An 11716-nucleotide genomic window follows, 5' to 3' on the forward strand; every position below is an offset into this window, starting at 1 on the left:
GCTGGTAAACAAGCTCTGCAGCCCCGTCTGGGTGATCCATCTCGACCGCCGGCCACAAAGCGGCCTGACTGAGAGCTAAGGACCAGCTTCCATCCGCTGATGGCACTGAGGCCGTTACCGTGGTTACAGCATCCTGCAGATGCGAAGGGACACGCTTCTGACACACACACTCAGGCATGGGAGGCTCTATCTCAGGTACAAAACAGTCATTTATGCAAATGTGGTATAACTGAAGGTCAACAAGGTGAAAAATTTAATAAGAAATGCTGATTGATTTGGCTAAATTCTCCAGTGGAGTGTCTCTTTGCCCAGCGGAGCCGGCGATGTAGATACTGTCCCCTAAGCATCAAAACACAGTGATAAAAAGCTACATCTCACATGATCCTCGTAAGGTAGGGCGATCGTGGTGAGAACAGACTAATAAAACTCAGACAAGTGGATGGACTCGGGCACAGCTTCCTTCCACACTGAGAGCCTCAGACTTACCTGAAGGTCTTGACTGGGCACCAGTAGGAAATGACTCACTAAGCTATGGTAACAAAGGAGGCAAGGCTCAGTTCCATGTTTTCACTTTCCAAATAAACTGGGCGGGGAAGTGCAGTGGCTTGCTGTGTTTACACATGGGTACTGAACGGGGACAGCCTTCAGAACCAGTGCACAGCTTTACACATGGGTACTGAACGGGGACAGCCTTCAGAACCAGTGCACAGCTTTACACATGGGTACTGAACAGGGACAGCCTTCAGAACCAGTGCACAGCTTTCCCTCCAAATGGACTCACTCATGTTGCCCCTTGGACTGGACCAGAACCATTAAAGTGGTCTTACTATTTAATCTTTGATTGACCTGACTGTTCTCATGCCAGTTCTTGGCTGCTAAATTTAATGTGGAGAGCAGGGCCGCTGTTTGACTCTCGCAGTGTGGAAATGTGCAGGCTGTGGGTGTTTGCTGCAGTGACCTTCGGCCATGTGCCGTTACAGTAATCCCTCTTTGTTTATGGTGTGGGTGTTTGCTGCAGTGACCTTCGGCCATGTGCCGTTACAGTAATCCCTCTTTGTTTATGCTAATAGCAGCTAACCATCATCTGGAGGGCTTCGGGGAGGGCAGATTTTTCTGACCTGTTCCAACAGACCACCCTGGTTAAATAAAGTTAAACACGTTATTGTCTAAAACTCAAGTGACACTCTCAACTGAAGCAATTTAGATTTTTCACACGTTATAACAGAGAAATTCAGGATGAGTGTAATATCAGCTTCATCATCACATGCAGTAATCACATGTGTGCTTCTTTGTGTGTTTATCTGCATCTGTAAATAACGAAACTTTTATAACGGAGCAGTGTGCATGGAGGCAAAATGTCAAACCCAGAGGAGGATGAGAGCTTCCTTTTGGGAGAATCTACATCAAATACTGTCTGAAGGGACACACTGACAAGTTTTAACTTTTCAACTGAAATTCCACTAATTGTACATGATGGTTCCCTATAATGGAGTCAATTCAACCATGACAGACCGTAAATGTACAGTAATCCATATTAACTAGTTAACTGAGGCTCGGCGTGTGACAGCAGAGTGTCAGAACAGATACAGCAGCGCCAGTCACCAGTAAACTCCTCTCTGCTCTTTTGACCCGACAAAGACAAATTACTGGGACGAAAATAGAAAATGGGAAGAAAATAAATGTTTCAGCTGCCTGGAATGTTCTTCAGTTTGGCTGAGCATGGCGCTCGCAGGGGGAGGTGCCAAACGGGGGCCGCAGGAATGTCAATTACTGTAGCGGCTGTTTTCCACTGGAGAAATCCAGTCAGAGACAGATGGGAGGGGAGGGAGGCTGGGGAGATGGGAAGGAGGTGTGTATTGGGGTACGGGGGGGGGTTTGTGGCTCCGGGGGTCAGGCCTCTGTGCCTGTGATCAGAAGGGGACCAGCTCGAGCCCTTGCCTCCGCAGAATAGCCACACCTCCAATGGGCCCCTGAGTGAGGCCCTTAAGCCCCCAGTGTGCTCCATGGGCCCCTGAGTGAGGCCCTTAAGCCCCCAGTGTGCTCCATGGGCCCCTGAGTGAGGCCCTTAAACCCCCAGTGTGCTCCATGGGCCCCTGAGTGAGGCCCTTAAACCCCAGTGTGCTCCATGGGCCCCTGAGTGAGGCCCTTAAACCCCAGTGTGCTCCATGGGCCCCTGAGTGAGGCCCTTAAGCCCCCAGTGTGCTCCATGGGCCCCGGATAAGTGGCCTGACCCAACACCCAGACCCCCAGGTTCACTCTCAGCTGTGTGTGTACTTTTTATTTTTTCATATCCCCCCCCCCCCCCCAACAGACATTTTTTGAGGGGTGTATTTAAAATGAGAAATTATGGCAAATTTCACACTTAGCTTATGAGCTTACGGTCTCTCTGGACGCACATCACCCCAGACAGGCGACTGCACCTGATCAGGGGGCCTAAGAGACGATGTGACAGGCGTGAGGTTGCCACCCCAGGCTCTGCATGCTCAAAATGATAGCATTCCTTGGTTAAGAGGACGTGAGCTTGCAGCTGGCCATCAGCTTGTGACATCACCAGGAAGGAAGGACTTATGAGAGCTACCTACCGGCCACGTAATGTTACATAATGGTGCTGCATACCGGCACGTAATGATGACATAATGGTGCTGCATACCGGCACGTAATGATGACATGATGGTGCTGCATACCGGCACGTAATGATGACATGATGGTGCTGCATACCAGCACGTAATGATGACATGATGGTGCTGCATACCGGCACGTAATGATGACATATCACGTGTGTTGTCTCCCCTTCTAATACTGAGATGGCTTGAAAAGGTGGGTCTTCACTTTCTACAACAAATACTTCAGGAGAACCAGAAGATAACTAAACCAGTGTGAGTAGTGTGGTTGAACAGTCTGAATATCTGATGACATAAACATCCACTGATTGGATCGGCTTTCTGGACTAACCCCTCATCTCACACATACACCATGACAAGCCTTCCACCAAGAATTTTCATGACTAGCAACACTTATATGTTGTTTTATTCTCTAGTGAGTGCTTTTTTGAGATGGGGGGGTTGTGATGCTTACAGACACTGGATGAGCACAACCAGAAGGCGAGGTCACGTGGACTGAGATGCCTGCAGCCTGTTGCCACAAACACAAGCTGTCCATTTCCTGGCCATTGAAGCTTGAAGGCTTCCACACTCCTCCTCATCATCTCACATCATCCTTCTCCTCATCTCACATTCCCCTTCTCCTCATCTCACATTCCCCTTTCTCTTCATCTCGCAATCTCCTTCTCTGCTATCTTTCAGAAGGCCAAAAACAACAGCAGATGGATGAGGTCATCAAAGCATATGACAACTGTTACAATGATACGGATTTACGTTGGTATATGACAATCTCTTATCAGCAGTCTGCACAGAGGATGCTAGACGTGAATGTAGGCCAGCAGGGTGCGTAAATGCACAGTGAAGCAGAGCGATCTGGCCATCTGCTATTAATGTATCCCCCATCCCAAGACCACCTTGCAGTAACAGTCCCCTCCGCCGCCCATCTGAAATCCACCTCACACGCACGCTCGCCCAGGCATTCAGGGACACCCAAACCACTTCTTGATTAAAATAGCGCTGATCTTTCCTGTAAGGATGCTGCGGATTCCAGTCTCCATCCGGAGGCCTCGCACACGACGATTCCCCCGGGACACGTCTTCAGACAGGTGACTGCGAATGGGGGAGGAACCACGCCTGAGAAATGGGTCTGCCAGCCAGTCCCCAGCCCCATTCCAGGACCAGGAAAAATACAGGACTACCCCCCCACCCCATATCTGCTCTTCTACTCCCAGATCCACCATTTGTTCCTATTTTTAGTGACTGGATGACAGTTCTTTCTCTATTTGTCATATCCAATGAAAAATAATCACCCAGTTTCCTGCATGCCTTCAAGATTTTTGATTGTTATAAATTCTTCTCTTGAAGGCATGAAAATAACATCTATGAAATCATGAATGAGTTTTAGTAGATTTGTAAAACAGCTGTCAGTTTTCAGTGTGCTGCATCTCCCAGTCCCCACACAAGTTATTAGGTTGTGCTTATATCCCAGTTCTCATATTCAGCTGGGCTGTTTTTTGATTAGCTGAATATCAACCTCATAACAAGAAGTAGCCTACAGAGATACAGTTGGCGCCGTTTGGGTTACATTTCAGATGCCTGATGAGATATCCCTGCTCTCAAATGCAGGTTTGCTCTTTCCAACCCGCACTAAGAAAGCTAAAATCTCCATCATATCGGCTTCCCGTCTGCCATCAGCATGCCCAGCATTTCCCGTGGAAGCCAAGGTGTCCATCAGCGATGTCAAGCATTTATCTGAACTTCGTCCATTTCTGTGGGAAGCGGTCTCACATGCACAGCATTCCTTCTGCTGTAGGTAACCATCGCTGACTAGGTCCAGAGAACTGAGGGATAGAATGGCTGGTATTCCAGACGAGGGGGAGGAAGATACAAAACACAAAATGCTCTGGTATAGTCACAACTGCAGGTTTGTCTTGGCACAATGACTCAAACCACAGCTGTCTTGAAGTGTGAAATGTCGGCCTTCTGTATTTTCCATCATGTAGCACAGAATTTTACATTCAGGGGTAACCGCAGCAAGTAGATAACAGAAACATGTACCAGAGCAACTGAAACACAGAGGGAACAAAAACGTGGATTTTCTGGTGGTGCCTGAGAACCAGGTTGGGAAATACTTTTTCAGTCAATACTTATCACCTTTAAAGGTAATGTGGCCTGCCATCTATTGGGTGTAACATTGTCACCTTTAAAGGTAATGTGGCCTGCCATCAATTGGGTGTAACATTGTCACCTTTAAAGGTAATGTGGCCTGCCATCTATTGGGTGTAACATTGTCACCTTTAAAGGTAATGTGGCCTGCCATCTATTGGGTGTAACATTGTCACCTTTAAAGGTAATGTGGCCTGCCATCTATTGGGTGTAACATTGTCACCTTTAAAGGTAATGTGGCCTGCCATCTATTGGGTGAAACAATGTCACATTCTGTCCCCCACAGCATCTTGATGCCAAAATGCAAAGTGCTGTGAGAAAGCCCAGGGCAGCAGGGCTGACCCGCAGAAGGGGGCAGCAGGGAGTGAATATTCTGGTGAAAGCAATGAGGAGAAGCCAGGAGGTATCAGGGACAGCCTGTCTTGGTCTTCCGGAACATTCCAGGACAGGAAAAAAGGGCATATTTTCATTGTGACAGTCAGTGTTCCAAGACTAAAGCACTAGCTAAACAGGAGCTCTGAGGAGAACCGCGAGGAACCGGCGGTCCAGGGTTCAGCTGATCCTAGAGCATCTGATCGCACAACCTGAACCCTCTATTCAGCATCAGTACCAGTAAGACCGTCAGAGGAGGCTGCCTGACCACACACCTCTACTGTGAGCCCAGTCAGTAAAGTGCTGTAGCAAATCAGTAAAGTGACTGAGCTTACAGCCATACGTTTGCATGGGGTCCTTCTTCTCAGTCCCCATACTGGGCTTGGTGACGAATTGGCCTGCAGGACATACTGGAGTAAAGCAGCATATACTCTACACCTCACTGAAGGGGGAGTAACAGCCAGCAGCAGATCACATGGGGCATTTGTGAGGTGTGGTGAACTGTATTGAGCATGGTGCGTTTCAAGAGTAGAATGAGCAGTTCTCATCCGGTCACTTTCCACCCTACACTGACACCTGCTGGTCATTTACTGCTGTTACAGACACCTGCTGTGTGACCTTCCTGTCTGGATTTTTCTGGATAGTTCACATGTGGGCCAAAGCAGTAACCCTTCATGCGCTGGCTCATTAACAGGAGGCTGCAGCTAATCCACAAAAACCACTTAAGAGACAATGACTTGAACAGAAAAGTAAAACTCCATAATGAAGAACGTTTTATTAAAAACCCCTTAACAGCCTGACAGCAAACATCACCTCATGCTCCACCAGCAGCTAGTTAAAGGACATGCGACTCCATTCCTGCTCCCAGACTTGCTTTTCAGTTCATTACATTCTATTATATTAATGGGTTAAAGAGAAGAAGCATATCCTTACTTACACATTATGTATAGCTTTTTCTAAAAAGTATGATAACATAAATTAAGTAAAAATATCAAAGCGACAGCCAGCTTTGTTCTAGCACTCATATTTACCACTATTAAACAGATTTAAAAGCATTGCGTCACTGGAGTGCGTCCCAGAGTCATAACATTTGACAATTAAATCAAATGTTTGTCATAATTGAAATGTGTCAGTCATTTGAACTTAAATTAAATTTAAGTTCAAACGTATGTAGGGACAATAAAGGCCCGAACCGAGGGATGCAGGTCTCCAACACACACGAAAACCAGACGGACAGTCACAGACAAATATCCTCCTGCAAAACACACACCTGCACCAATAAAAGACAACTCTGTTTTCAAAGTGAAATAAATACAGCTTAGTGTTAGTGCAGTAAGTAGGTGGGACTGATGGCGGGGGGGGGGGGGGGGGCAATGTTTAATTACAGCCCAAAGCTCATTTTTACCATCATCTCCTTCAGTGGGCATAAATACATAGAGAATCACTGTGGTTCTAATGGGACACCACCAGGAGGAGGACCCCCCCCAGCTCAGCCCACCCCCTCCGGCGACAGATGGCAGGGTTGGGCTCATTTAGCAGCCTGCCAGATGATGAGAGCCAGGATGGTGACGACCAGGGACAGCACCAGGGCTAGGATGCACATCTTCTTGCGGGACTTTTTCTGCAAGATGACAGGGGACAGAGAAAACAAAGCATGTAGACTGAAGGCTGTCAGTGACCCTGTTGGAATCCTTTACAGGATTATAGGTACAGAGAACTACTTGGTACCATTTCAAGCGTCGCTAAAACTGAAACACCCCTCAAGAGCACCAGCAGGCCCCCAGAGCTCACCTGATAGTAAGCTGCCCTCTGCAGCTGCTCCGCACCCCGCTCCACGTGAACCTCCGCGCTCTCCACGTTGGCCTCGATGCTGTCTGCAGAGCACACAAAACAGCAGCAGCTAGACGTCACATGTACCGCTGTGTATCCAGCACCTGCCCAAGCCCTGCCTGGGTGTGGCTGCGCGGGAAGCTCCTCCGTACACAGGGCACGGCCTCGTGGGGGGGGGGCACTGCGTGGGGGGGCCCTAAAGAAGAGCGAAGGGTTATACTCACCGATCATTTCTCCCTGGTCGTGGATCATCACAGCTAAATCCTTGAAGATCTGGTTCACATCCAATATGTCTGACTATGATGAAAACAGACAAATGAGAGCTGCTCAAATCGACCCTTAAACAACAGATCTAAACATCACACAAAGACACCAGAACAAATTAATACAGCCTATATATAAAAGGATTAAATTGCATAGTGGCCAGAAGAACCATCTCCGTTCGGCCAAGGTGTCGCTAGCAACTCTTTTAAGAATCTCTGACATTTAAATCTCCTTCACACAGGTTCTTGGATGTACAGGTCTAGTATGTATACTAGTAGGTCTAGTATGTATAGTATGTATACTAGTAGGTCTAGTATGTATAGTATGTATACTAGTAGGTCTAGTATGTACAACACAGAGTGGTTTTGAGCAGTTCAGTGTCCCGGCAGTGGACTTACCTCCAGCTGGCGAAGGCTGGTCTCCCGTTCCTTGATGAGCTCCAGGTCCTCCTCAGTAATAGGAGGCTCCTCTGTCTGGGCCTGGCCCTGCTGGCCCCAGTCATCACTGCAGCCAACAACACAGCCACATAAGGACATGAGGGTCACAGAAGTGCTGCCCTCTAGTGGACGCTCAAGTAGAACGACACTTCACAAAGAGCAGGAGGAACACTCAAACCCTGGTCTTGGAGGGGTGACGTATAGACAGTTGAATTGAAGTTAAGGAACTCACTTCTCAAACGAGACAAGCTGTTCATCACGGTCTTCGGCCTGTGGGAGGACAGAAACTTTCACAGTCACTTATACAAAGATTTAAGAGAAAAATACACACATCTGGAATATTTAAATGAATATGTATATACTGCGAACATATCCAGTCCACTGCACATCAGGAGTGTGGTATGTAACAGGCTGGTTAGTGACTGACAAGACAAAGGTCCAATGACAGCAGAGCCTTACAGAGAGGCGGGACCCGGCCCGGGCACGAGCCACTGACTCCTTCTCCTTCTCTGCCGCCCGTCGCTGCACCACCTGGAAGTTGTTGAGCGCAGCTGAGAAGTCATTCATCAGGCGATCCTTCTGGATCTTCTGCTGACGCTGAAAGCAAGACAGAGTGGTTGGAGATGCCCTCAGCTGAACGCCTTCAGGAACAGCTCAGGACTAGAGATGCAAGATATACTGGTTAACAGATCAGTACTGGCCGGCAGTTGTTTAAATCTGCATATGGGTATTACTCTGATATATCAACCTTGGCCCACACTTCCAGGTACGCCCCCCCCCACCCCCAGCAAATATCACTAGCAGTAAAAGTGACTCGAAGGTTAGCCAGTGATTGGTATTAGCAATATTAGACAAAAAGATATCAACTACCTAAAGGCCTTGTCTATTTACACACCCCGATCCCAGACCCAGGCTACCTCAAGGCCTTGTCCATTTACACACCCGATCCCAGACCCAGGCTACCTCAAGGCCTCGTCTATTTACACACCTGAACCAAGACCACAGCTACTACAAGCCCTTGCTCATCTCCACACTGGAACACAGACCAAGGCTCCCTCAAGGCCCTGTTCATTTACACACCTGAAAACAGGAGCTGGTACATGATCAGGCACCATAAGTAACTCTGCACTCACCTGCTCGGAGGGGGACAGTGGCTGCGGCAGTGAGCCCAGTTCCTTCAGGTACCGGTTGGTGTCCTTGGCCAGCTGGTTGGTATGGTGCTGTACCTGCTGCCTGTAACCAAAAGAAACCACATGTAACCCAGATGACAGGTGTCAGTGACAGGAAGGTTTCTTTAGGTGACACTGGATGGTAATGCAAAGCAAGAAGAAGCTCTCACAGCTTGTCGTGCAGCTCAGCAGTGTCCTGCTTTGTCCCAAGCTGGTACAACAAGCTCTTAATCTGGGCAGCTGTGAGTGAAAAGACACATGGGAGTCAGACAGGGGGGACCTGAACATCACCTGAAATGTTAAGTAGAAGCCGTGTATAATTATCAACTACATGTCTGATCTCACTTCAAGTAAGTATTCAACCCTGATCAGTCCAATCACAACATCAGACAAACTAAACTCACTGTTCTGCGTGATCTTCTGGATGTTCACGCTGCATGTCTGAATGAGGGAGCCAAAGTCCCGTGGCTGCGAGTGATAGGCGTCTGTCTTCCCGTAAGACATGGCGGATCTGTCGTCAGGAGCCCTCCAGCAGAGCAAGGAAGACGGGCCGGGGCAGGCGAAGGGCGGGACTACTCAGGAGCTCCCTACGGGACACAAGCAGAGGCTCGGGTGAGTCACGAGCATTGGCGGAAGAATGGCGGGTATATGAGAAAGTCAGAAAAGTGTTTTACATAACAAGTTACCAATTATATAACCAGAGAAATGGTGAATCTGGAAACAGGAGACAGACTGACAGTTTCACAGTAAATCTTTTATAACCATTTAAACTTAGGCCTTACTAGACAATTTCCTCCACAGGAACCCATTTAAAGAGCTAGATATTTTTAGCAAGTTAGGTTAAGCACTTCAAACACAGCTATACCGGAAGACCCCTGTGGTCCGACAGGCAGCCTTCATTGTCCACACCCACCACAATACCTGCCAATTTTAACCACTCACTGGTCTAAGCCTCTGTGTCTGTGGTCAGAAGGTCGCAGGTTCGAGCCCGACCTCGGCACGTCTACGGGTCCTTCAGCAAGGCCCTTAACCCCCAGCTCCCTGGGCACTACTACGGGGGGCTGCCCATCACAGCCCGTTTGCTCTCACCTACAGAGACCAAGTTGGGGGGGGTGTAAAGAGAATTTCCCCAATGGGATCAATATAGTATCAATTACCATTATTCAAAGCAGACATTCAAGGCGAAAGATCCAGAAAAGAAAGCTGCTTGTTTCACTTCTGATTTTCTTGACGCACCGACTATGTATCAGAACTGGCTTTTAAAATGCTCTAATTGCCAAATAGGACGATTCACTCGCCCCGCTGGTGACTGTCCTGCACGGAACACTCCCAGTTTTCACACATGTACACAATCACTGGGCAGAGGAGCAACCCAAACTCACAGATGCCCTGCATGTCTACAGAAAATGCCAAAAGAGCTACAGCACATTTAAACCCACTGACAGGGCGGCAGGACCCCATCCTCCCCCACGACAGAGTATTCTTTGTGGCGGAGCCACTCGATGACCCACACCTCGACTTTTCAAGTGGACAGGAATATGGGACCCTCCTACAACAGCTTAAGAACAGATTAACAACTTCCATGGACATCTGTCACGTGACACTCAAAGCCCCCTCTACCCCCCCCCAAAAAGGTTCGATAGTACTAAAGCTACCCTGAGTCTTCAAGGAATACAGCAGACAACACGGTACATAAGACCAACAGTATTTCTATGATTTTAAAATTTATTCTACGAGGCTTGTACAAGAAGACAGATCTGCAACAGTCAGTAAGCGTTTGCAGGCCCCCTTACTGGGCCATCTGCACTTCCATACCGAGCCCCATGGCAGACCATCTTTAGGCCAGCCATCGGCATCACGTACAAGCCTTGTGTCACACATCCGGGACGTGGGGACCTTCAGCTACCCCTTGTCCGACAGGCCGTCTCACGGCTCCCCATCACGCAGGCCTTCCGTTCCTGCCCAATGCACTTTAATATAGAGAATCATACGAAGATTGATGTCAGCAGTTAACCGAGTCGTTTCGCGTGTTTCCGCAACATCAGGTGCGGAAAACGGTAGAAGTGAACAAAGCAGGCGAAGCAGAGCGGGATCCCAGCCGCGGCTCGCCACCCATCCGGAAGGCGGAAGGCTGACGGCTCAGGCGTAAACACGCCCTGCATCGCAGCAGGCTGACCCGGCTTGAACACAGAGACCACAAAGAGCGGCCATCCTCCTCACAGGCCCGAAACACGGCGGCTTACATACGCAAAACTGCGGGTATTATTTTGCAAATTTATTTCCAGGCAGATCTCATGTTTACCGTGACAGACACCAGTTATTTCTAAACATTCCTAGATACGACCTTACGCTGGCTGCACAGCCTGACAGCCGGGCGTATTCGCGGTAAACCTCATTTCTGCGGACAGCCACACGGCAAACGAAAGCCTTACTTTTCCGGGAGAGTCGGGTTCGAGCGACACGGCAGCCTTCCGTTATTTTCCCACCGCTAGTCCAGGTCGATGGGCGGGGCACCACGGAAGGCAGCCAATGGCCAGCACATACGTCAGCACGTCGGACGTCCGGGAAAAACGCGCCGACGCACAGCATCACCGGATTTTACTGGTCCATATTTTCGTCTACAAAGTCGAATAAACTGATACGTCATTTACTGCCCCGTTGTATACTTACATACCCATAAATGCAGCTAAATAGTTAATTTTAAAGGTAGTCAGTAACTAATTCGAATAGTATGACATTTGTGAATTTGTCAGTTATACTCATTATGGTTTAGGGTACTTAATTGTAGTCACCATTGGATCCTGTGCAGCCTCATTCTCTGCAGCAGCTCTATCCCGTGACTATCACATGGCTCTGGAGGAAGATTCCAAGAGCACTC

General features: G+C 48.5%; 1 protein-coding gene across 3 annotated transcripts; it reads right to left on the reverse strand.

Annotated features, from left to right (window-relative positions):
- Positions 1-5894: 5894 nt before the first annotated feature.
- On the reverse strand, positions 5895-11375 carry LOC111851111 (syntaxin-12). Of its 3 annotated transcripts, XM_023825667.2 has the most exons (11): positions 11271-11364; positions 9781-9927; positions 9243-9425; positions 9009-9078; positions 8803-8902; positions 8129-8266; positions 7902-7939; positions 7631-7736; positions 7193-7265; positions 6930-7012; positions 5895-6759 (listed from the first exon to the last, which is right to left on the reverse strand). In XM_023825667.2, exons 3-11 carry the CDS (start codon positions 9340-9342, stop codon positions 6667-6669), a joined length of 801 nt encoding a protein of 266 aa, XP_023681435.1. In that variant the 5' UTR covers positions 9343-9425; positions 9781-9927; positions 11271-11364; the 3' UTR covers positions 5895-6666. The 3 variants fall into 3 exon arrangements, with proteins under 3 accessions (XP_023681435.1, XP_023681434.1, XP_023681436.1); XM_023825666.2 differs by lacking the exon at positions 9781-9927 and having other exon boundaries at positions 11271-11375; XM_023825668.2 differs by lacking the exon at positions 9781-9927 and having other exon boundaries at positions 11183-11288.
- Between the last annotated feature and the right edge of the window lie 341 nt (positions 11376-11716).

Source organism: Paramormyrops kingsleyae, chromosome 9 (assembly GCF_048594095.1).
Source record: "Paramormyrops kingsleyae isolate MSU_618 chromosome 9, PKINGS_0.4, whole genome shotgun sequence".
Taxonomy (NCBI): domain Eukaryota; kingdom Metazoa; phylum Chordata; class Actinopteri; order Osteoglossiformes; family Mormyridae; genus Paramormyrops; species Paramormyrops kingsleyae.